Genomic DNA, 26,519 nt, shown 5'->3' on the forward strand with positions numbered 1-26,519 from the left:
TACTTTGCTTAGGTTCTTCAAAGCACAGAGTAGATGACTAATTTTGTTGAATTGACAAATGTTAGGGTGAAAGTTATTTTGTAAATACACACACAGTCACTCTGTGTTTGAATGCGGATACCAAGAGTGAACACAACTGGGTTGAGTACACCCCGTGTGTGCCCCCCAGAACACGGACAAACAATGGCTATCAGTCTCCTTCTCTAAAAAGGACAAAGAGATCCTCTCACTGATAATGTTTATTGCTAATGATAGAATTTGAGCTTTCAGGCAAAAACTTGTTTCACCACCATGACCTTATAGTTTCCCAGTACTTGGAAGAATTTTCTGGTGAGATTAGTGTCGAAAATATAAATTTTTTATTGAAGTATAGTTTATTTACTATATTGTATTAGTTTCTGGTGTACAGCACAGTGATTTATTTATTTATTTATTTTGCAGATTATATTCCATATAGGTTAGAAAGTATAAATTTTTTATATTGTACAATGAAATGTGTCAACATTTAGAAGATCTGTATAACTCAGTCAACCAATTCTTTATTTTTTCCTCCGGGTTTACTGCAATATAATTGACATATAATATTGTGAAAGTTTAAGGTGTATAACGTGTTGATTTGATACATATACATTGCAAAATAATTACCACAGTAAGGTTAGTTAACACCTCCATTACCTCTGGTAATTACCCTTTTTGCATATGTGTGGTGAGAACATTTAAGATCTACTCTCCTAGCAATTCCAAATATATAATATATTATTGTTAACTATAGTCAGCCTGCTGTACGTTAGATCTCCAGAACTTATTTGTCTTATAACTGGAAGTTTATACCCTTTGACCCCGACCCTTACCAGCCCCTAGCAATAACCATTCTACTCTGTTCCTATGAGTTTGGCTATTTTACTTCCACATGTAAAGTGGTATCATACAATATTTGTCTTTCTCTGACATTTTGCTTAGCATAACGCCCTCGAGTTTCATCCATGTTGTCCTAAATGGCAGTATTTCCTTCTCTTTTATGGCCAAATAATATTCCACGTGTGTGTGTGTGTGTGTGTGTGTGTGTGTGTGTATATATATATATATATATATATATATATATATACCACATTTTTTTATCCATTCATTCGTTGCTGGACATTTAGGTTGTAGTGAATAATGTTACAATGAATATTGCAATGCAGATATCTCTACAAGGTAGTGATTTCATTTCCTTTGGATATATACTCAAAAGTGGGATTGCTGGATCATATGGTAGTTCTATTTTTAATTCTTAAAGGAACCTCCATACTATTTTCCACAGTGGCTTCACCAATTTACATTCCCACCAACAGTGCACAGAGCTCCCTTTTCTCCACACCCTCACCAACACATATTATCTCATCTTTTTGATTAATAGACAATCTAAAAGGTATGAGGTGATATCCCATTGTGGTTTTGACTGGCATTTCCCTGATGATTAGTATATTGGGCATCTTTTCATGTTCTTGTTGGCTATTTGTATATCTTCTTTGGAAAAATGTCTATTCAGGTCCTCTGCCCATTTTTTAATTGGATTATTTAGCTTTTTTGCTATTGAGTTGTATAAGTTCTTTATATACTTTGGATATCAACTCCTTATCTGATATATGGTTTGCGAATATTATCTCCCATTCTGTAGGTTGCCTCTTCATTTTATTAGTCGTTTCTTTTGCTGTACAGAAGCCTTTTAGTTTGATGTAGTCCTACTTGTTTACTTTTGCTTTTGTTGCTTTTGTTTGCTTTTGGTGTCATATCCAAAAAAGTGAACCAATACTTTCTACAGTCCAATATGTTATGTTGAAAAAGTATGCATGTATAAAAGAGAGCCATTCAGAATGTAAGACAAACCAATGGATTTTAATGTAATAGCATAAGAAATGCTAAAAATTGATCTAGTTGCAGATTCCACATTGCAATTAACCTTCAAGAAACTAATACCTGTTGCATTTGATTGAGATTTCAAAGAATATCCACATTTATCTGAAAAAGCAATTAAAATATTTCCTCCCTTTTCCAACTATATATCTGTGTGAGGTAAGATTTTCTTCATTTACTTCAACCAAAATAACATATCACAACAGATTGAACTCAGAAGTGGATGAGAGAATCCAGCTGTCTTCTATTAAGCCAGACCTTTAAAAGATTTGCAAAAGCATAAAACAAGGCTACTCTCCTCACTATTTTTTTTCATTTTGAAAATATCATTTCTTGATTATTTGTGAAAAAGTCTAATTTACTTTCTTATATGAATATTTAGTAGAATTTTTAAAATATTTTGATTAAAATTATATATTCAAAGTCTGAGTCAGTTTTAAGAAACCTTTGCCTTAAAATAAATGGATAATCCAGAAAAAAAAAGAAAAAGAAAATATCATTTCTCATAAAAAGATTTATGTCAACATGTGTGGTGGTTTTCAAACGTGTCCACAAATTCTCCTCCCTTCAAGAGGTAGAGCCTAACTCCCTTCCCCTTGAGTGTAGGTTGGACTCAGTGAATCATTTCTAATGAATAGAACATGGCAGAAGCAATGGTATGTGACTTAGAAGCCTAGGTCGTAAAAGGCACTGTGGTTCCCTCCTTGCTCTATCTCTTGGGTCACTGGCTCTGCAGGAAGCCAGCTGCCATGTTGAGAGGATGCTCAAGCAGCCCTAGGGAGAGGCTCATATGGCAAGAAACTGAGGCCTCCTGACAAGAGCCATGTGGGTGAGGCATCTTGGAAGTGGATTCTCCAGCCCCAGTTAAACCTTGAGGTGATGGCAAACTTATGAGAGACCCTGAGTTAGAATCACCCAAGCTAAGCTGCTCTGGGGTTCTTGACTCACAGAAATTGTGTAAGACAGTAAATATTTATTGTTTTAAGTTTCTAAATTCTGAGCTCATCTGCTATGCAACAATAGATAACTAGTACAACAGTTAATGAATTTATTTTTATGTTTTAGTCAGTGAATACACATTTATTTTAATTCCTCAGTTTTAATTTCCAATATGGTAAATATTGATATAGAACCCAGTTAAACAAAAGTTCTTAGGGGTTCTCAGTTTTTAATAATATAAAGGGGCTTTGAGACCAAAAAGTGTGAAGACAATTGTCCTAAACTCTGCAAATTGCTCCTTTATTAAGCTTTTCTCAAATTATCCCGCGTGAGAGCAACTTCTGTTTCCGATCAGGACTCTGACTGATAGAACGACACCAAAATATTATCAATGATTGTTGCTCTTCAGTAGGAGGACATGATTTTATCTTCTTCTTAATGTTTTCTTTTCTGTACTTTAATTTTTTTCTGCAAATAAGGATGCATTGTTTTTATAATTAGGAGAAAAGAAACTTCCCTTTTCAAAACCATCAAAAGTGAAAGTTAGAGCTGTGTTTTCTTTAGATGAGTCAATGGTTGAAGCTTGGCTTGCAGAGCCCAGGTGTCCGCCAACGCACCTGGGAGTTGGGGAGAAGTCTGTGGGGGGAGGGTGGGGGAGGGGAGGTGGCTGAGGAGCCAGCACCCCCCCCCCCCGCCTACCTCAGCCAGAATAGTTCCTTCATGTGCTTTACATATTGGGTTTCTGCATAATATTTCATTTAAAGAAAAGTTTCCACTTAAAAAAAAAGTTTGAAAGACTTTATCATGCGAATAACAGTTGAAGAGTTAAGATCAGGCTATAGAAGAATCACTCAAACTTTTTCCTCAATGTGAACAGAGTTTCCATAAAGGAAACCCTACACATTCTGAGGGAAGAACAGAAACCCTGACAACTTAATAAGTGTTTGGTGGTTTCAAGAGAGGCTGGCTCATGTGGCCATGGAAAGAAAGTATAGGGATGAAGAGCTTATCCAGGGACCCCCCCAATACTAAGGGGGGGTCAGCAGAAGCCAGCAGAAACACCAGGGTCCTTAAGGCCCACAGAGACACAGATCAGAACCACAAGTGAATGGTTCTCTTATTTTCTTTAAAAAAAAAGCAAGAGGTGCCAGGACCTGGTGGTTAAAAGCATGGGCTTCAGGGACAACAGATCTGGGTTCAAGTCCCAGGTCTGACACTTAAAACCTATGAGATCTTGGCAAGTGATATAGCCTCTCACAGCTTCAATGTAAGGGTACAATGTACAATTTCACCTGTAAAATGAAGTCTGAGAATGTAAAATTGTGAAGCCATTTTGCAAAACAGTTTAGCAGTTTCTTAAATGTTAAACATAAATTCACCACATGACCCAACAATTCCATTCCTAGGTAACTACCCAAGAGAAATGAAAACATATGTCCCCAAAAGGACTTGCATACAAATGTTCTTAGCAGCATTACTCATCATAACCCCAAATGGAAACCATCCAAGTGTTCATCAACTGGTGAATGGGTCCCCAAAATGTGGCATATCAATACTGCAGAATACTATAAGGCAATAAAAAGGAATAAAGTCCCGATGCATGCCACAGCCTAGATGCATCTTGAAAACATTACTCTAAATGAAAGAAGCCAATCACAAAAGATCACATAATGCATAAGGCCATGTAAATGAGATGTCCAGAAAAGGCAAATATATAGAGGCAAAAAATAGATTTGTGGTTGCCTGGGGCAGGGGCTGGAGTAGAAACTGGGAATGACTACAAATGGACTCAAAGCTTCTTTTTGGGGCGATGGAATATTCTAAAACTAGGCTGTGGTGATGGATTCCCAAGTTTGTAAATTTACTGAAAATCATTGAACTGTACACTTAAAATGGGCAAATTTGACAATATGTAAATTAAACCTCAATAGAGCTGTTTTTTAAAAATGGAGTTTGACTCTCTACCTTAGAGGGTTGCTGGAAGGATTAGCTGAGATAATGCCTGTAAAGCAGGCAGCCTGGTACAAAGCAAGCCCTTGGTAAATAATAATCATGATGACAATCAGAATATACGCTAATAATAGATTATGTAAGTGTAGAATAATAGATAATGCAGGATAACAACAATTTATATCATATGTACTTCTCATTTAAATTTTTAAAATTATAGTTAATTTACAATGTTGGGTTAGTTTCCGGTATACAGCAAAGTGATTCAGTTATACATATATGTTTTCATATTCTTTTCCATTATAGTTTATTACAAGATATTGAATATAGTTCCCTGTGCTATACAGTAGGACCTTGTTGTTTATCTATTTTATATACAGTAGTTTGTATCTGCTAATCCTAAACTCCTAATTTATCCCTCTGCCTCCCTTTTCCCCTTTGGCAACCATAAGTTTGTTTTCTATGTCTGTGAGTCTGTTTCTGTTCTGTAAGTAAGTTCACCTGTGTCATAGTTTAGATTCCACATATAAGTGATATCATATGTATAGCATATGTACTTCTTACCATACCACTCCCACATGTGTCAACCCAATTTAATCCTACAGGATTAAATTAAGGCAGGTGTACTATATCATCCTTGTTTTTACAGATGGGGGAAACTGAGGCACCAAGAAATTAATGAACTTTCCCAGGTTGCACAGCTAGTATACAGCAGAGCTGGGATGGGGAGTCCTGGATAACTAGCTCCGGAGACTATGCTTCTCTCCACGACCCTGCACTGCCTCTCAGTAAGCGTCAGCTGTGTACTGAGTTACTGCTCTACCTAGTGATGGGGGAAAAGGTCCAGAAAAGGATCAGAGACAGCTCCCCAAGAAGGTACCACAGGACCTAAACCCAAAGGGTGTAGGACTTAGTCAGGGGAAGAGTGTTCCAGATAGAAGGAACCGCATATGGAAAAGTAGAAAGGTAAGAGAACGCAGGGCTTGGGCAGGAAGCCAGAGGAGGTGGAGGTGGCTGGAACTGATACCCAGCAGTGGGAACATGGGGCTCAGGCAAGTCCAAGGCCACAGAAGGTCCCTGGTGCCCGGACATTAGCCTGAGACGATGCGGAGCCAGAGAAGGAAAGTCAGTGAGTTCCCCAGCACTGCCTTACTCCAGGAATGACTCACATCACCCTGGCAGGTGGAGGAGGTTGACTCAGCCACTGCTGTGAGCTCAGGGGAGCGGGGGAGCTGCTACCCCACGTTCCCATCCCACTGTCAGCTAACTCCCCAGCACCAGCTCCCCAGCATGCAGAAGCCACCCTAGCCAGCTGGGAGCACCGGGCTTGGTCATGCTGCCAGGAAGCTGAGCATAGTCTGGTAAGAGCGCCTGCTGGCGGCTGGCAGCTTCCACACCCCCGCTCAAAGCCCAGATAACTGTGGACCCCAGGGGCACCTCTCACCGCACTCCAACTGCCTGCCACGGGGCGCACTGCTCTGGCCCTCCACTCTCACTTGGCTGTCAGGGGACCAGCCTGGGGGATCTATCACTTTTCTTATTCAGATTTAATACACAGATAACCATTTGCATGTGTGCACAAAACATTCACTGTGGCAAAAGCAAAACTACTGAAAACACTTGCATGCCTAACAAAAAGGAAGTAGTTCAAAAATGCTGGTGAATCCATACTGCAGAATACTACGAAGCAATAAAAAAGAAGAATGCAGATCTATTATCCCATTGTACTAGGCATGAAAACACCTCCAAGATACACTGTTGGGTAAAAATAAATACCTACAGAATAATGTATCGAGTATATCATCACTTACATAAAAACCAAAACAAACAAAAATCACAAACTAGCTCTTTATTTCGCCAAGTCTACAAATACGTAAGTAAGAAAAATGCCTAGAAGGAAACACATCAAACTAAGAGCAGCAGTAATCACAGAAGGGAGGGAGGGAGGAGGGAGGGAGGAAGGAGGGAGGGAGGGAGGAAAGGAGGGAGGGAGGGAGGAAGGGAGAGAGGGAAGAAGGGAGGAAGGGAGGGAGGGAGGGAGGGAGGAAGGGAGGGAGGGAGGGAGGGAGGAAGGGAGGGAGGGAGGAAGGGAGGGAGGAAGGGAGGAAGGGAGGGAGGAAGGGAGGAAGGGAGGGAGGAAGGGAGGGAGGAAGGAGGGAGGAAGGGAGGGAGGAAGGGAGGGAGGAAGGGAGGGAGGGAGGGAGGAAGGGAGGGAGGGAGGAAGGGAGGGACGAAGGAGGGAGGGAGGGAGGGAGGAAAGGAGGGAGGGAGGGAGGAAGAGAGGGAGGGAGGGAGGGAGGAAGGGAGGGAGGGAGGGAGGAAGGGAGGGAGGGAGGAAGGGAGGAAGGGAGGGAGGAAAGGAGGAAGGGAGGAAGGAAGGAAGGGAGGGAGGGAGGAAGGGAGGGAGGAAGGGAGGGAGGAAGGGAGGGAGGGAGGGAGGAAGGGAGGAAGGGAGGGAGGAAGGGAGGGAGGAAGGGAGGAAGGGAGGGAGGAAAGGAGGAAGGGAGGAAGGAAGGAAGGGAGGGAGGGAGGAAGGGAGGGAGGGAGGGAGGGAGGAAGGGAGGAGGGATGGATGGGACTTTTTACATTTCTATGTAGTTTGATTTTTACCAGAAGCATGTATTTGGGTTCTTAAAAACATTAAAGTCTTGGAAAAAAAACAAAAAAAAACAACAGAGGGAAAAGTGTGTTAAAATGATCACCATGCTGGTGCAGGGTTCAGGGTCACTTTTCAGAGAGCTGTGACATCCAGGATCTTGTCTAATTCTTGCTACACCCCCTTGAGGGCAAGCGTTCAAAACCCCTTTTACAGATTAAGAAACTGGAAGCGGAGAGGTGAAACAAGCTGTTCAAGGTCACATGCAGGGCCGAGGGGCCCCTGGACCTTGGACCCAAGCCCAGCACTCTTTCTAACCTGTACCCGTGGGAGTGCACCGCGGTGCGGGCCAGGGGGCGGGGGCCTGGGGTGGGGAAGCGGAAGGCTGCAGGGGGAGGTACGGATGCTCCGAAGCAGCCGGTCGTCCAGCTCACAGAGCCTCCGAAAAGCCCCTTCAGCGAGGGGAAAGGGGCCTCCGTCAGGGGAGAAGGGGGTGGAAGATGAGTGTGAAAGGAGGGCTGATGCAGCGCCGCCCACGACAAAATCAGACGTCATGACGTGCCGCCCACTGAGTGGGAGGGACCCGACGCATCACCCGGCAAATGACACGTGGGAAGTAGCCTCGCAGGGCCACGTCCCTGGAGCCTGAGATTTCACGCCTCTCTCACAGGGGCTGCTCACCCCAGGCTGCAGCCCCAGGCTCTGGCTGCGCTTTTTGCAGCCGAGTGGTTCCGGGAATGGGAATGCCTCTCTACTCAGTTCCCAGAGCTCTCTGTAACCAGGGCAGAAAGGGAAGTGTGCTTCTCAGAGGGTTCTAGAACCTGAGGACCCTAATACTCTTGTAAACCCTAAGACTCTTTGGAGTGGTAAATGCCTCCACCCCTCAGTTCTTTTATTGGCTGCTTTAGCACCAAGTGTCTGGTTGTGGGGGGGGGGGCGGGTGTGGAGACAGGAGGCCAGAGGGACCCAGGAAACATGGCTAGGTCCCTCCAAGGACAGGCAGAAGGGATTCATATACAGGGAGGGACCAGAGCCTGCTGAGGGGAACACGGGATGCATGGACACATCTCAGCTGGACAGTGAGCAGGCATGACCCCTCAGAGCATGCTCAGCGAAGAGGGCTTTGGCCAAATCACCGATCCTTTGTTCACTCTTGTAATGGGGAGCAAAGCCACGAGGCCATGAAGCCAGGGACAAGAGCATGGATCCTGGGAGTTCTGATTCCAGCTCTCCTCCCTTGGTCAAGTTTCTGAACCTTGCTGGGTCTCAGTTTCCCCATCTGTAAAATGGGTATTTTTATACCTGCCTCTTTGGTATCATGATATCTGGATCATAAGACACATAATAACAATAACTAAATAAAATATAACAAGTACAGGGTATCCATAAAATCTGGAAACAGATTATATGAATGCATATATGTGTTCATATTTATTTATTCATCCGTTTTACAGAGTGAAAATGTCCTAGACAACATTGTGTACATGCGTCTCTGTTTCTAGACTTGCTGGACACTCTTTAAATAAATAATTTTATACAAGTATAATTTTATATAAATGTAATGAAATAAAATATAGTAACAATATAATAAACTAAAACATACTAATCACTTACACAGTAGGAGGGACCATGTCAAGGACTTGCAGGTATTCTCTATTTTCGTGTTCACAGCAAGCCCTGGAGGTGGATACTATTATTATCCCCATTTTACAGAGGCAGAAGCTAAGGTACAGGGAGCTGAAGAGACTTGGCAGGGTCACCCAGGGGATAATTCACAAAACCAGCTTGAGACCTGGGTCATCTAACCTCAGAGCCTATGCTCTCCACCCCTCTAAACCGTCTACCTCTAAAGTGAAGACCGAATAAAAGGGACCAGCAGACAGTTCTGCCGTACAGAGGAGGAGCTTAGGAAATGCAAAGTCCTGTGAGTACTGAGCTCCTGGAGGAGAGAAACCAAATCCAACTGGTTCACCACCATATCTGGAATAGTAATGCACCAGATGTAGGTTGACAGTCAATATTAGAGGGAGGGAAGGAAAGTGAGTATTCATTAGCCAAAGGCCGGTATTCTTGTTTTCAAAAAGAAGTCTCAGATTTCAGAGCCCTTCCTAGAAGCATCCACCTCCTAAGATGTGTGGGGCTGCCCAAATGTGGGCGAGGGCCAGACCGACCCTGCTCTCCCCTCCACTGGCACAGAACCCAGAATCCAAGAGGCCCAGGTGGCCACACACCAACCAGGACCAGGAGTGACCTACCTTCCTCGGCGTCGTTCCTAAGTGAGGCCTCCAGCAGGGCCACGCTGGCCTCGAAGGACACCTTCTTTCGCCGGCCGCCCGTGCTGCGCTTCCGTTCATGCTTGCGCTTGCGATGCTGCAGGTCCTGCTCATACTGCGCCCACTTCTTCAGCTGCTGAGCCCGGCGCTTCTGGGCGGCGCGCAGCCGCTCCAACGTGGGCACCTTCTCCAGCAGCTGCAGCTCGGTCAGCAGGTCCACGTGGCTGGCCATGGCCTCCGCGCCTCCCCGCGCCCTGGCTGGAGGCTAGCACAGCGTGCCGGGGGCCGGGGCAGCATGGGGGCTCCTGCGGGGCTGGGGCCGCATGCTGGAGCCTGTGGTGGGGAAGGGGAGAGACACACATGGACATGCTTGTCAGGCTTAAACTCCGATCTGATGGTGTCACCCGGCCCCATGTTCCAAATGCTTTTTTCCCCCTATTTTTATTTTTTTAATTGAGATATAAATGACATTGTGTAAGTTTCAAGTGTACAACATGTTGATTTGATATACTGCAGTATGATTACCACTGTTAGCTAACACCTCCATCATGGTCACATATAATCCTTACTTTCGAGTGGTCATATTGTAATTTCATATAAGGTTGTTCTATTGTTATAACACATACGGGGTTTATTTTTATAACATAGAAGGGGTTTATTGTTAGTTTTAAAGGAATGAGGATTATATTTTAAATGTCTCTGTATTAATTACAAAATAGGTTAATATTGACAGATATCCACATAAACGAAAGCTCGTTGGGAACCTTAATCTTAAGAGTATAAAGGGGTCCTAAGACCCACAAATAGCTGCTGAGCTATTGGGACCTAGAAAACCTTAGTTGAAGTTTTCCTCTGTGGATGACTTTTAAAAAAAAAAATTCACACCTCTTGCTCTCATCAGTTCTTGGGAGACATGAGGTCAACAAAATTTCAGTGTGAAGCCAAGTGGGTGCTGTCTTCCTGTAAGCGCAGACCCTATGGGCTCTCAGATGCAGAAGGAAAAGTTCTTGGAACAACGTGAGCCTTTCTAAGCCTGTTTTCCCACCTGTAAAATTTTGTATCCACCTCCTAGAATTTACAGGATGTTCAAGGAAGAAAGAGCTGACCAAAAAATTTATACCAAAGAGAAACAAGTTATAGCAAAGAGAAACAGCTTGGAGGAAGAAAAGCAGGGACACGTAAACGCAGCACATCTGGGAACCCATGGGGGCAAGGCTGGTGGAAGATTGCAGGATGCTGGGTACAGGTCTACATTTATGTGCTGTGGAAATGCTCACTGTCCTAAAGGGGATCAGCATAGCACTGGGCTTCAGCAAGTGATTGTTAATCTCCTGGGTTCCCTGCTTCACTCTGGAGCTGCTGGTCCTCAGGAGGCTAAAGACCAGGATTCAGCCTTTGGCTGGACCCTCAGGAGCTCAGGATGTTCTTCAGGTCTCTCCCTGAAGAGACTGGAGCATACCCAGGAGGAATGGGAAAGGGGTTGGCTTGGCAATATTCAGAGGGCAAAGGCTCCTGGGGTCTGAGTGGACCTGATCTCAAGGATAAACATAAGCCAGGGATTTCCCTGGTGGCACAGTGGTTAAGAATCCACCTGCCAATGCAGAGGACATGAGTTCGAGACCTGGTCCAGGAAGATCCCACACGCCACGGAGCAACTGAGCCCGTGCGCCACACCTACTGAGCCTGCACGCCACAACTACTGAAGCCCTCGCGCCTAGAGCCCGAGCTCCACAACAAGAGAAGCCACTGCAATGAGAAGCCTGCACACTGCAGTGAAGAGTAGCCCCCGTATAGCAGTGAAGACCCAACGCAGCCAAAAATAAATAAGTAAATAAATTTATTTTTTTTAAAAAAAGGATAAACATAAGCCAATGGCAAGGCTCAGCAGGAAACAAGCAAACTGCCCTTGGTTGCCTTTTGTTTTGTTCTGAGTATCTTGCAATGCTTTTTCAATTAGTTAAACTTTTTATTTTGAGATAATTATAAATTTACATACGGTTGTAACAAATAAAGTGGAACGATCCCCTGCAAACTTTACCTAGTTTATCCCAAAGGTAACATCTTGCAAAACTAAAGTACAGTGTTGAAACCAAGAACCTGACATTGATACAACCTATCAATCTATTCAGATGTCCCCAGTTTTATATGTACTCATTTGTATGTGTGTGTGTTTAATTTTAAGCAATTTTGTCACAAGTGTAGGTTTGTGTATCCACCACCACAGTCAAGATACAAACAGTTCCATCACACAAGCGTCCCTCATCCCTCTCTCCCAATGCACTCCTGTCCTTGCCCCTGTCAATCACTAATCTATTCCCCATCTCTTGAATTTTGTCACTTCAAAAATGTTATATAAAAGAATCAGACAGTGGGTAACCTTTTGGGATTGACTTTTTTCACTCAACATCCCTTGAGATTCATCCCAGTTGTTTTGCATAACAGTAGTTCATTCCTCTTTGGTTGCTGAGTGGTACCCCCACTTTATGGATGTGCCCCAGTTTGTTTATCCATTCACTCATTGAAGAGCATCAGGGTTGTTTCTAGTTTGGGGCTAATATATTCATGTACAGGTTTTTGTGTGAACATAAGTTTTCAATTCTCTGGAGTAAATACCCAAGAGTACAAGTTTCATAAGAAATTGTCAAACTATTTTCCAAAGTGGCTGTACCATTTTTTCATTCCCACCAGCCATGTGTGAGTGATCCAGTTTCTCTGCCAGAATTTGGCGTGCTCACTGTTTTTTAGTCATTTAGATAGATATTCCTTTTTTAAATTAAGGAGCTCAGAAGAGTTGAATTCACAACCATGCTGTATCATCATGATGGTCAGAACTCACTGGGAGCTAGTGGACCACATATTTACTTTCCCCCACTTCTTCAAGGAATCAAACAGTGAAATCTGCCCTGTGATGAGTCCTGGTTCAGAGATGGATTGAGGATAACAGCTCTGCCTTCTAGGAAACCCAAGTCTGCCTGTCTGTCATCTATCTGTAAACTAATCTAATCCTTCTGATGACCTAATGAGATAGGTACTATTATCATCCCCATTTCACAGATAAGAAAACTGAGGCACAGAGAGATTAAGTAAACTACCCTACATCACACAGCTAGAAAATGGAAGACCTTTTCTGCCTAAGGTTATCAGAAAAGGCTCTCCAGAGTAGAAGGCAACTGATTTGAATCTCCAAGGATGAGTACTCCACCAGTTGAAGAGGGTAGACGTGGGAGCTTGGCAATGTACAAAGGCATGGAGAGGGGCTGAACACCATGGAGGAAATTCTGGGAACCAACATGCACAAACATGGCTGGAAGTGGATGGGACTGCCCAGCCCAATGGGAACAGAAGTCTTGTGGGAAGCAGTGAGCAACCTGTGGTACAAGGCCAGACAACCAGAAAGTCCCCTGTGGTCCACATCATGTTTGTGTGTTTGCTTGGTTGGTTTTTGGCCCACACCATGATTTACAGTATTGTCGTTCATTGCTAACTTTTAAAACATGAAGATTTTGTATCCAAAATCAGATTTTCAGCTTTTCTTAGAACATCTCAGTACCTGGCCACGTGGCAATTATCAGCAGGTTTGGAGTAGGGCTGTCCCTTTAGATGGGGCCCATCTAATTTCCCCTAGTCCCCACTACCCCCCATTACTCCCACCTGAACTCCTTCACTAACTGGCATCACTTGCTTGCTCCTATGGTCATTTCCGTTTGCAAGCCCTGCCTTAGGCGGAATGGGATAGCAGTCTACAAATATCCACAGGTCCAATCTGCACAAGAAAGAGAAGACAGTCTGTGAGCCTCCCCAGTGCAGAACAGGACCAAGGCATAGGGGAACAGTGGTGTGCACCAAAGAAAAACAGGCACCTGGCCTCCAGAGCTGTCCAACAAGCAACTGAACAAGGGCTTGTGGTCCAGTGGCTGTCTCTGGAGGTGGCAAATTCTCCGTCACTCACCGGAGAATACAATTTCTACTGGTGACAGATCAGCCTAAGTGTTCTGTACAGTTTCTTTCAGCCCTAAGATTCTGTACACAGATGGTTACTCATTTCTTCATTATTAAGTATTCACTGATCACCTACTAAGTGGTAGGTACCAAAAAACATGCTAAGACTGAAGATAAGAATAATCATATCAATCACCCTGTTAAAGCCGTTCATCCTTTTCCAAGAACTTCCTCAGCCATCATCCCAGCCAGGTGCTTCCCTAAGTGTAGAGAGAGAACCCATACCGAGGGAATTTTCAAAAGTTCAGGACAAGCCTTAATATAACATGGAATCAGAGACACCAAGTTACCTCCTTTTCATTTCTTTTTCAGTCTACCAGATTGTCTCCAGAAGAAAGTGCTAATAGTTCGTAGCTAATAGACATCTTTATAACCATGTTTATAACCATGTCAATTTCCCTCATAAACAAAGAGAAAGCAGGCCTCAGGCTAATAGCCTTGGGCAAGAAACCGTATCTAAGACAGAATGTAATAACAATGATTTTTTTCCCCTGTGGATTTGGTTTCACAGTTAGTGTTTATTTACCGTAGTGAAATAAAATTCCCTTTTTTTTTTTTTTTTGCAGTACGCGGGCCTCTCACTGTTGTGGTCTCTCCTGCTGTGGAGCACAGGCTTCGGACGTGCAGGCTCCGCAGCCATGGCTCACGGGCCCAGCCGCTCCGCGGCACGTGGGATCTTCCCAGACCGGGGCACGGACCCGCGTCCCCTGCATCGGCAGGCGGACTCTCAACCACTGCGCCACCAGGGAAGCCCCAAAATTTCCTTTTTAAATAAATCTACTTCAGTAGATTTGGAAATCTTACAAGGTGGTAGCAAAGAAAAATTAAATAATGATGCTATTTCGTGCTGGCAAAAATTGTGATGGACGTTTGGGAAACCGTCCTGGTCACTGATGCTCAGTGACAACAATCTTATAAAAGAAGCACTCATAGGAGCTCATTACTTCATCTGTAAAATATTTATTGGGCGTCTATCACATGGCCAGGACTGCACTGAGAGCTAGGTATACGGCAGGGTAAAGACAGGTACAGTCCCTACCCATTGGATAGATGACAAAACAGAGGCACAAGGGAGTGGAGGACACACTCACGGGATACAGAGACTGAGCAGTAACTTGAACCCTGGGACTGACTCCCAGTATAGTGCTCCCTCCTTGGGCCTCAGGGTGGTGGGCCCCATGCAGACAGAAGGCACTCACTGCTGTGCCTTCCCTGGCTTGGACAGTTTGCTTGGGTAAAGGAATTAAGGGCAGTTGCCCAGCCCCCTGGAGAAAGGTGAGAACAATGCCTCCCAAGGGCCAAAAAAGGGGGCCAGAGCACATTTTCTCTGACTTTGCTCTCTCTGCCAGCCCCCACCCTGCTCGCCCCTCTGGGTTCCCTGGAGCTGGGGCTCCAGGACAGCTCCCTCTTGACTGCTGGTTTTCAGGTGACCTAGTTTCCCCCAATAGACCCACACACCTCCTCCCACCCCCGTCCAAGAAAACCCTGCTTGGTCTAATTAAAGAATTGCCATCAGTGCTGTTAACACAGCAGCTGGGCAGCCCCCAAGACAGGGCACTGGCCTGGGTGCTGGGGCAGCCCACAGAAGTCCTGGCTCCTATGAGCTGTGGATTGGCTCCCTCGTGAGACCCGGTGCCCCTGCCCGTAGTTCCAGAGATAGCCCTGGTTGGTGATGGGGACGCAGCCCAAACTGCCATGACCCAGGAGAGCAATGGCATTATCAACTCTTTTTTTTTTTCCTCTCTCTCTTTTAAGGGTAGGGGAGTTTTTATTTATTTAGTATTTATTGGCCGCTGCGCGTGGCATGCGAGATCTTAGTTCCCCCGCCAGGGATTGAACCCATGCTCCCTGCAGTGGAAGCGTCCTGGAGCCCTAACCACAGGACCCCCAGAGAATTCCAGGCATCCTTAACTCTTAAAGGAGATCCACAAGGAGGACCTCACTGGAGGAAAACCAGCTCTACGGAGACATACTGAGCCCAGTGTGTTGTGGGAGCATCCGGATGGACCATCTTGAAGAGAACTGGGCATGATGTGGGGACGCGAGATAATGGAATGGCTGGGCTAGAGACGCGGGTGGGGGAGGGGTCCGCAGAGGCCAGGTTGGGGCGAGGTTATCCAGGAAGTGTGTGTGCTCTTAAAAGAGGAATCAGAAGCAAGGGGAAAACAAAGTACGGTACTTGATAATTTTTCCAACAAGTGGCTGTGTCAGGTCTGGGTGGATGAACCAAAGTAGCCCGATTCTGGGCAGCCCCAAGTCTGAGGCCAACGCCCTTGACCCTCAGTGAGGCAGGAACAGGCAGTTGGAGTAAGCCTTGATTCAGCCTCTGACTACTGTTTGACAAAGCTGAACTGGATTCCTGTTGGTGTATCCACTAACCCTCCCTGAAGCAGAAAAGGGAAAACAAGCAGTGTAGGGAAGCAGGGGACGAGGTGGAGGCGGGCTGGACAGGGTGCACTACAGAATCCCTCCCCTCCCCAAAATGAAGAGAAGGCTATTATATAAGAGTGTTGTTTGGGGGATGGTATGTCTCTGAGGAAACGAGAAGAAGAAAGGCACGGGCCCATTGAAACACACAGCCTGGTGATGGTCTGTGTAGCTCCCTCAGTATCACTCTGTGCTGATTGGCCAGAGTCCATGAGCAACGGCCTAAGCCCAGCCAGAGTGATTGGTTGGGGGGAGGCACATGACCTAAGCTGGACCAGTCAGAAGCTGTCTCTTCCCACCGCCCATGAACCGGAAGCATGAACCCTAGTTGCGGCTGGAAGCCGGCCTTTGCCTCGGGAGTCAGAGGAGGGAAACAGGGTCCTTTAATTTAGGGACCTCTGGACTTTATCTCCTTTATTATTTAAGCCAGTTGAATTGATTTTGTTACTTGTAGCCAAAAGTACCCTAACAGACATTTATGCTACTTTTAGGGATGCAGGAATGGGGGAGCCCCAGAAGGAGGTGTTGCCTGAATCAGAATGAATGGTCTCTTGCTGGGGCATATCACCAGATACCTCCACTTCCCCTAGAATGGCCATCTTATGGCCCTCCAGGCCCAAGCTGAGGGCCAGCCTGGAAGAAGGGTGGGAAGGCCAAAGCCAGGTTTCCACGGCAGCCCCGCCCCCTGAGATAGGGGGAAGGGGACCCAGGCCTTGCGACGCCTCCATCCCAGAGGAGCGGCTGGTTGACACATCTTTGGGCTCGAGCCCAGTGCCTTGAGACAAACAACACGAAGGAAGGTGAATTCAAATTGAAGAGACTTTAAAACATGAGTCAGACAGTGCCTCAAAGTTCACACTGTTAACAGAAAACGTTAAGATTTTTTTTCTTGTTCTTCAGCTATTCTTCTCCACCGGACCTTGGCAGCACCCTGGAGGAAGGCCGTGAGTGCTTGCGCCTCGTGCTTCCTGTACCATTGAGCACGAGGGAAAAAGCAAAACAAAACGCTGCACCGGCTTTCCCTGCTCCGAGCTCACTTGGGACCCACTTTCTCTCCTGAAGGATGCACACCTCCGCCCTCCCACAGCACGCTCCTTTGAATAACAGCGTCATTTCCCCTTTCCTGCTCACTCCCCACCCCCCAGTATAAAGATGCTTTACTCATGAACAAAGAGACTTCTGGGGCCCTTGGTGCTCCAACATCTGAATTAGAAATTAGCCTTGTCCCCCCACCAACTCCATGCTCATGGGATTTTGTAGACTTTCTGTTCCACCCCTGCTGTAATGAACCTTCTAGATTTCGTGCACAGTCATCCTAGACAGACATCCTGGTTTGAAATCTGTTGTGGGACTCGGGTCCCTGAGGGTCTGCTCCTTAGCTCTGCCTCTCCCAGCTGTGCTCCTTCATTCAGACCTCTGAGTGGTGGCCCTGGGCTTGGCCTTGATTTGTCACTGTTCTCCGAAGCCCACTTACTATAACCCAATTTGGCAAGACCTTGGGGGGTGGAGGGCAGGACTCGAAAACCACAAGTTCAACAAGAACAGAGTGATCGATCAAGCAACTAAAGCATCTTGAGTTCTCTCAGGAAAGAATCATGTCCAGCACTGAGATAATAGCCCAGTTGACCTCTGTCTGAACTGGCTGGGCCATTTTGGTAATATAGGACCAGGCCTTAATGAAAGCCATGAATGAAAGGATTAGCTTTGTTCTCTAGAGGGCAGAGTTGGGATCATAAACAGGCAAAATGAAGAAGTAGGATCAGCCCAGCACTTTCCTGGTGGAAAGTGGTTAAGACTCCATGCTTCCACTGCAGGGGGCGTGGGTTCTATCCGTGGTCAGGGAACTAAAGATCCTGCATGCTGTGTGGCACAGGGAAAAAAAAAAAAGTAGGATCAGCCTGGAATGAGGGAGAACTGTCTAACACTGGTGATTCAAAGCCCAGCCATGGGGCTTCCCTGGTGGCGCAGTGGTTGAGAGTCCGCCTGCCGATGCAGGGGACGCGGGTTTGTGCCCCGGTCCGGGAGGATCCCACATGCCGTGGAGCGGCTGGGTCTGTGAGCCATGGCCGCTTAGCCTGCGCATCCGGAGCCTGTGCTCCGCAATGGGAGAGGCCACAACGGTGAGAGGCCCGCATATCGCAAAAAAAAAAAAAAAACAAAGCCCAGCCATGGTGTGATGCTGGGGTCCCCACCACCGGGAACTCCATGGTCACTCATGAGGCTGCAGAGAGAGAAGGTCCCTATTGGGTTGGAGGTGGGACTGGCTCAGTGAACCCCAATCCCAACCTGGCAGACATATCATCTGTATTAGCAGGAAGACTCTATCATGTATATTTGCAGCCCAGCACTTGGTAACCACCAGGCTAGACAGTGTGGAAGAACCATTGCAAGTAGATATTGATTGACGATGTTTCAGATTCATTTCTACTTGTGAAGGTGAGGCAGCTGTCTCAGACTCCGCTCTGAGAAAACTTCAAAGGAAGCCACAGCTCAAAGGGGTGAAGGAAAACCCGTGAACACAACCATCTTCCATGCTGAGCTTCTCTCCGTGAACCTGAACCCACAGAGAGGCCCACCTACTTATGGGTAAGAATGCCACTGTGGAGGAGGCTGCAGGGGACAGAACAAAGGTGCCAAGGATGGGGCACATGCAAAGATGACATGATGTCTACGAACACATTAGTCAGTCACAGTCACGGTGCTAAACCAGCCAGTCTCCTAAAGAAGCTTATGTAAGAGCTAAGCACGGGGAAACGGGAGTCAAATTACACATACTGCTTCTCCAGGCTTGGGGGAGTGTGGTCCACCCCCTCCCTTGCAGAGAGATAAAAACTCCCTTTGCAGCTAGAGGGATCATTTTCCAAAGGAGGCCACATTCCGTGTGGCCACAGAATGCCCTCCTGGTTTACACATTTATTAAATAGGGGATGGCTATTCACACTGGCTAAGGCTGGAGTGGCCTCTGCCACCTCTGCCTCCCTCTCTCAGCATGACATCCTTGGACGAGCTTTCCTCTGTTGTGCCAACTCTTTGGTTGGTGGTGGCTTCTTGGAGCCCTTTGAGGACAGAGGTTATGAGGCCACATGTGATAACAGGAGGAATGAGGGCTGTGATTGATTAGTAATGTCTGCCACAGATAAAGGAGTGGGAATTGGCTGCATGCATACTGAGCGTGCAACTCTGTTCTGCATCACGCTTGCCTACTTGGATTTCGATACTTGCCTTTGCCCCATTGTTCAAAATCCTCTAGTCTCAAACACAGACATCTGGAAAATTATCAGATTGAGTGGAAGGGCCCCTCAATATCAATATATCATTCAACCAAGAACAGAAGTCACTGTGGCCTCAGTGGTAGACAGGAATCAAGAATATGTCAGGGGGGCTTCCCTGGTGGCGCAGTGGTTGAGAGTCCGCCTGCCGATGCAGGGGACACGGGTTCGTGCCCCGGTCCGGGAGGATCCCACATGCCGCGGAGCGGCTGGGCCCGTGAGCCATGGCCGCTGAGCCTGCGCGTCCGGAGCCTGTGCTCCGCAACGGGAGAGGCCACAACAGTGAGAGGCCCGCATACCACAAAAAAAAAAAAAAAAAAAAAAAAGAATATGTCAGGTTCTAGTAAGAATTTCTCCAATAACTTGCACTAGGGGGTAGAATGAAGACCTGTCCTCCATGACTCCATCCCCTTAAATTGACTGGATCCTGGTTCTAGGAAGCAGTATGCTGAGCCAACTCAAGCAAAGGTTGGCAGCCCCTGTGGAATTGTCACCCCTCCCAACCCTGACCCTGGAAAGTAGGGAGGTAAGTGTCCTGCTGGTAACTGGATGGGGTTAAAGAGGGAGGGGCAGGGATCACTATCAGCCAGGGATCACTCTCTCATCCATCCTAGGCATCCTGGGTTTCACAGCATTACCAACATAAAGGAGGAAGGGGACTGTGGTCTGCGGAAGCCCCTCTCTCCACTTCAGAAACCTCAAAGATATCCCTAGCGAGCTATCTCCTTCCCTTGAGCCAGGGGTGTTCTTAGCCAGTTAGGAAGTAGCTGGGATGGGAATTTTAAAAAGCTTTTCATATAGTTTGTTCATGGAGGTTTGGAGAATAATTCCAAGGAAACAAGGATAATAAAAAACAGAGAGTTGGACTCAAAGGAGAAAGTCCTACCCTGGAGGAAGGAAGAAAGAATGAGGAGACAAAGGGCTAGAGCAATGAAGACAATGGGTACCAATTAACTGCACAGCCAGTAAGTGGTGCAGCTGGGATCCGAACCCAGGTCCATCTAATTTCATTGTGTACATATATTAAAGGAGAAGGAACCAGGAGAAAACTCTAAAAGAACCACAAGTACTTTAAAACATCTTCCTCATGAAACACAAGAAGATTTCAGAAAATCCAAGGTATTAATCATCAAGGAGATAAGAGGACATTTCGACTAACAAACCAGACAGATCAATCGGTAATAAAGCAAATACTTGCTGAAATCAGTATAGAGTAAAAACATGCTTAATGAAACTAAACATAAGTGGCACTTCCCTGGCAGTCCAGTGGTTAAGACTCCTCGTTTCTAATGCAGGGGGCGTGGGTTCGATCCCTGGTCAGGGAACTAAGCTCCCACATGCTGCATAGTGTGGGCCCCCCCTCAAAAAAAAAAAAAAAGACCGATCCACTTTAAAAAAAAAAAGCAAAACTAAAACATAAGCATCTCAGAATCTATAAAATATGTAGATGAAATGAACCCAGAGATAAAGAATGCAGGGTAAAAATAGCAGCTTCTGTGCACAGCACATCTTCCATGGGTCAAATTCTTTACATGTAACATCTCTTGGAATCACTGTGCCAACTCTGCGGTAGGCGTTGTTCCCATTTCAAAGAGGAGAAAACTGAGACTCAGAGAGGTTAAGGAAGCCATAAGTAGGGCTATTCCAGTTGTCTATAGCTGGCATCTTTTCTGATTGCTCAATCATATGCCATGATGGTTAAGTATTTTTTACTATCTCCCCTGCTTGAAAATAGAGAAAATGTCAGACAGGAAAGATGGCCCACAAAAGCACGACTAGAAGCAAGAAGAGAACTCTTTGCAGGAAGATAAATGAAATCTATGCAGAGTGAGGATAACTGATTACAGTCATAACTTCCCTTACTATTGGAGCTGTCATCACCTTTGGAGGCTTAGGCAGGAAATATATGTATCTCATCCTAAATTTCATAAAACTCTGCCTTCCAAACTCTATGAGCTCAGCCCCCTATGACTACTGTTCCCTTTCTTGGTGAGCACTTTCTCATTTTCACTTTACCCAACAGCTCCCAAACTAGATTCATAACAGCAACTGTCTTCTCTCCTCTACTTTCTGGGAGAAGCTGTCAGTAGAATAAATCAGGAAGTTTCCAGACCCTCTGCATTTGGGTAGATGAAGTTTCCATCCAATACACAGGCTTTGAAGTCTCTCTGTATGGGATCTGTGACCTTCCAGGTCACCATGCAGAGAGAAGCAAGCTGTAGTAACCTGCCTTTACATTGCTTTCGTTCCTCCTCTCTTTGATCTCCAGCCAAAGTCCCTTCACTTTGATTCCCTCCTCTTGGCTCCTCTTGGGTGTACAGAACTCCAAGCATACCTCTGCTTCCCCTCTGACCCCTTATTCCATTGAAAATTCTCCATAAGCCATAGATTCAATCCCATGAAAGTGATGTTACCATCACAATTGAACTTATCTCCTCATGTTGAAATCTCAGGTTCACTTTGTTAGAGACTTTGGTCTACACTCAGAGCCCTAATATAATTTCAATTCTCTCATTCATCATTTTCTCCAGCAAATTGCTAAACACTTTCTATTTTATGCCTGATGTCATCAACAAGTAACTAATTTCACAATTTTCTTCTGGCAGTCTTCTCCTCTAATTCACTCCCACTTTTAATTTAAAGCTGCATTCAGTTAACCAATCAACAAATATTTATTACCATCTACTATGTGCTAAGTCATAAAGCATGGGGGTCCTAAGGGTCCCTTAATGAACAAAACTATTGATCAGAAAAGTTCTGCTCTGGTAACGGCGGAGTAGCTCTTATTGGACCCACCCCCTCACATATAACTACTGTGAACTCTACATACCACACACACACACACACACACACACACACATAACCTACTGGAAGGCAGTAAAGTTGTTCAACCACAAGCAGACAGAAACCAGAGGGGAGTCAACACATGAAAGAAAGAAATTTGCACTAGGTGAATTCCATGTTTTTGTAGCTTTTTATCCAAGGGCAGGCCCCAGTCAGTGTTGTACCTGTTGGCTACAACCTGGATGAGAACCTTTGCTCTTACGTTTGAGGAATTAAAGGACAGAGTTCAGGTAACTACAGTTGGGAAGCGAGGAGAAAGCATCCCAGAAAAGAGTCACAGATGGTAGCCCCAAATGCTGAGTATAGATTCTGTCCAAATCTCTCTGAATGTTGCAGGGCAGGTTCCAAGCAGCCCAACTAAGGCTAAAAGAAGTGAAGAAAGATTTCAGCTGCTGCCTACCCAGGGGGAAACTGAATTTAGAGTTTGTTTGGTCAAGTTAACTGACTGATTTTTTTAAAAGTCATTACTGTTCTGAGGAACATAATAGAACCAAGAGTCTCTTCAAGTCTCATTCATGATGTTCAAGATGTAACGTAAAATTACTAGAAAAAAAAATTTTTTTAAAGCAAACAGGAAAGGGACTTCCCTGGAGGTCCAGTGGTTAAGACTCCATGCTTCCACTGTATGGGGTGTGGGTTCAATCCCTGGTCGGGGAACTAAGCTCCACATGCCTCAGCATGGCCAAAAAACAAAAACAAAAACAAAAACAGAAAATATGACTCAAACTCAAGAAGAAAGGCACAATAGAGATCTATCCGCAAAATGACCCCTTATTTCCTTTAAGGGTATAAAGGAAAATATGCTTGCAATAAATGAACAAAGAGGAAATACCAGCCGCAACACAGAAACCACAAAGAAGAGAAGTGAAACTATTAATCAGATTAGCTTAATCCACACCAGCACCTTTCTCTGCATCCATGTGAGTTGTGCTTTTCACTAGAGCCAGTTACATAGTTCTAATATTGACTGCAATGACTTTTTTTTTTTTTTTTTTTTTGGAGCACCTTCCAAGTGCCAGGTCTTGGGCAAGCTTTGGGGAGCAAAAATACAACATAAAATATTAAATCCTGATCCCGAAGACCAGATATTTTCATCTGATGACATCTGTATAGACTACTTGTCACTTCTCATGTCCTCCCTTCTCTTTCAGGCCTTAAATTGGAAGAAGAGATTGAAGTCCTGTCATGGGCTCTTCCCAGCTTCCAGATCACTCCTGATGGAACCATTTGCCCACATAAGTCACACATGAATGAGGTACAGGCTGTCAGGTTTAATACACCTCTACATTCTCCTTCCATAGCAAAAGCATCCTCCCCTGCTGATTAGACAGATCAGATCTATAAAAAACTCTGGGTACAGACGTCAAAGAGAGTCAATGGGGAGGCACTTGCCATTATAACACCTCTTTATACCGTTCCATTAATGCGTGTTTTGCTTTTTCAAAACCTGTCAGGAAAGAGGTTCTCAAACTTGGCTACAAAGCTGGAATCACCTGGAGATGCTGGGAACATATTAAGATCACAGAGCATGACTACTATATGTCCACCAGAGTGGCCTTTTTTTAAAAAAAAAAGACAGAAAATACCAGTGGTTGGCAAGAATTCTTATAAACTGAGTGGGAATATAAATTGGTACAGCCACTTTAAAAAACTGCTCAAGCACTATCTTCTAAAGCTGAACATACGATGCCCTATAATCTAGCAATTTCATTCCTAGGAATATACTCAACAGAAATTTCTATATACATTTACCAAAAGGCATTTACAAGAATGTTGACAGCACTATTTGTAATAATCCCAACGTGTAAACTATCCAAAATGCCCACCAACAGTAGTTTGGAAAAAAAATTATGGTGTACTCACACAATGGAACATAGTCCAGCAGCGCGGATGAGTAATGTACAGTTACACTTGACAATCTGGATCTCTCACATTGTTAACCAAAATAAGCCCAACACAAAAATGCATACTACATGATTCCCTTTATGTAAAATTCAACAACAGGCCAAAGGAATCTATGTTGTTATCAATCAGAATTGTGGTTTTGGAGTGGGGGTGACTGGGAAGGGACTGAAGAGGGGCTTCTGAAGTGCTGGTAACATTCAGTTTTTTGAGCAGGATATGGCTTACCTGGGCGTGTTCAATCCGTGAAAATTCATTCACTTAGGATGTGGGTACTTTTCTGTGTTTGTTTTACCTTAATAAACCATTAAAATTTTAAAAATACGGGGTCCCATCTCAAGAGATTCCAGTTTAGTTGGTCTGGGGTGCAGCCAGGCATTGAAATTTTTAAAAAGCTCCCCAGGTGGGTCTAATATACATCCAAGAACCACTGTGTTAGAACTTGGCAACCCTCTTGACTATTTATTTCTTGGAGCAGAAGGTGCCGCTGCTTCTCCAGAAAGTTTAAAGCAGGATGTTTTCTGTAGAACACTAGTAGCTCCAGAGGAGGTTAACAGGTGTTACATGGAAAAAGGGCTCCGTGGTGAAATAAACAATTTTTAAATTTTTAATGATTAACTCTTATTGAACGCTTACTACATTCCTGGAGCTAAGCTAGCTGCTTTATCTACACTATCTCATTTAATCCTACAATAAGCCTATGAGAAAGGTACTATTAATCCTCATTTTACAGAAGAGTAAACTAAAGTTCAGTGAGGTTAAGTAATTGCCCAAGGTCACACAGCCAGTAAGTGACAGGGTTAGGATTCAAATCCACATTGGCCTTGACGCTGAAGCCCATGCTCTGAACCACTGCCCTGATTTGCCTCTCCAGGCAGCACTTGTCTGCAGAACTTAACAGAGCTTCCACTTGGCTAATGTGAGCTGTGGGTTGTCCAGACAGGAACATGGGAGGCAACACTTCCCAAAATGGTCTCCTTGCCTCCATCTCTCACCTTCCAACCCACAATCCACACCACTGGCAGAGTTTTCATTCTGCACCCAAGTCTGATCCTGTATTTCCCTCGTAGGGAAGCCTATAATGTCTCCCCAGTGCCTGTAAAGTCTAAACTTCTTAGCCTCAGAGACCAGACCATCCAGTATCTGGCCTTGACATGTTTAGCTTTACCTCTGGTTGTCCTAACCTCCCTCCCACCACCACCCCCCAAGTCCACTGAACACTCAATTTTCCAGCTACACTTAATAGGTCTGGTGGATTCACACCCCACAATGGTACCCACCATTTGCTGAGACTCTGCTATGTGTCAGGTACTGCCCATAAATTAACTTTAATCCCCATAAGGAGCCTCTAAAAACAGGTCTCATTATCTCCAGTAGACAGAGTAGGAAATGGGGGCTCATCTTGACATGCCCAAAGTCACAACTAGTGAGTGGCAGAACTAGAATTTGAACACAGATTTAGATCTCTCCTCTACAAAAAGCCCATGGAGTGTTCTCTCTGCCTCACTCACCACCTCACCTTCATTCATGCTGTTCCATGGAGCGGCAGTACCCTTCTTTCCCTCCACCTGGCAAGCTTTTCCTTGTTCTTTGAGAGCTAGCCCAAGTGCTGTAATGATAATATCTATCATCTCTTAAGTGCTTTCCAGGCACCCTGCTCAGCACTTGACTTGCCTCGTCTCATTTACACAATATCGTCTCCATGCTCCTTTTATTCCCTCCGAATTGTTCTTTATTTGCCTTGTGCCCAACGGGTTTCTCTCTCCTCTTTAGTTCCAAAGCATTTGACCACATCTCTGTTGTGGCTCTCAACTAGTAACTGTTAGTTTCAGATCTGCCTCTTCCATTGGACTAGATGCTCTCGAAAGACGAGGAATAGATGTTATTCACCTTTTCATCCCCCCCCTAGAGTCACCCAGCATGTGGTAGATTTTCAATAAATGGAAGAGGGTAGACAGGAGGGTGGGAGACCAAGAGACTGAAATTCACTGACATTATTCCATCAGTCGTATCATAGGGAGTGGTCCTCTGGCTTGGAGCCAGAGCTATAGAATCAAACCAGACAAAATAGACCTGGCTGCTGGAGGAACGTGGGGGCCAGACCCAGGATGTACCTTATCTGGCCCCTGCCTTGCCATCCATGAAAGGATGAGTTAGGACTGCCTCTGGCTCCACAGTCTTTTTTCAACTCTGCATGCTTTGCAATTGGCTCCAGAGATCCTGGCTTAGAAGCTTTGCTGTAAAATGATGGTTAGTTTCATTCCACAGCACTGTTTCAGATGTTCTCAGCTGCTCCTTGCCGTGCGTTGTTCTTAAGGTATCGCAGTGAATGAAGAGCTATCCAAGACAGGTAGCCCAAAGAAAATGCATAGCTAAGGCGTGGCTCCCGCAGGTGGGAAGATCAGGTGGTCATAACCCCTTTCT

The 26,519-nt window shown here is 45.2% G+C and overlaps 1 protein-coding gene across 2 annotated transcripts in view; it reads right to left on the minus strand.

Annotated features, from left to right (window-relative positions):
• PPP1R16B (protein phosphatase 1 regulatory subunit 16B) overlaps positions 1-26,519 on the minus strand; it is a 103,762-nt gene that overhangs the window by 67,107 nt on the left and 10,136 nt on the right. Inside the window, exon 2 of one of the 2 annotated variants that reach the window (XM_081256257.1) lies at positions 9,637-9,987. In XM_081256257.1, the coding sequence (XP_081112383.1) occupies positions 9,637-9,886 (250 nt within the window). In that variant the 5' untranslated portion in view covers positions 9,887-9,987. Of the gene's footprint in view, positions 1-9,636; positions 10,257-26,519 lie in introns of those variants that run through there. The other variant, XM_081256256.1, reaches the window with a different exon arrangement.

Source organism: Mesoplodon bidens (assembly GCF_964165515.1).
Source record: "Mesoplodon bidens genome assembly, chromosome: 15".
In the NCBI taxonomy this organism is placed as follows: Eukaryota; Metazoa; Chordata; class Mammalia; order Artiodactyla; family Ziphiidae; genus Mesoplodon; species Mesoplodon bidens.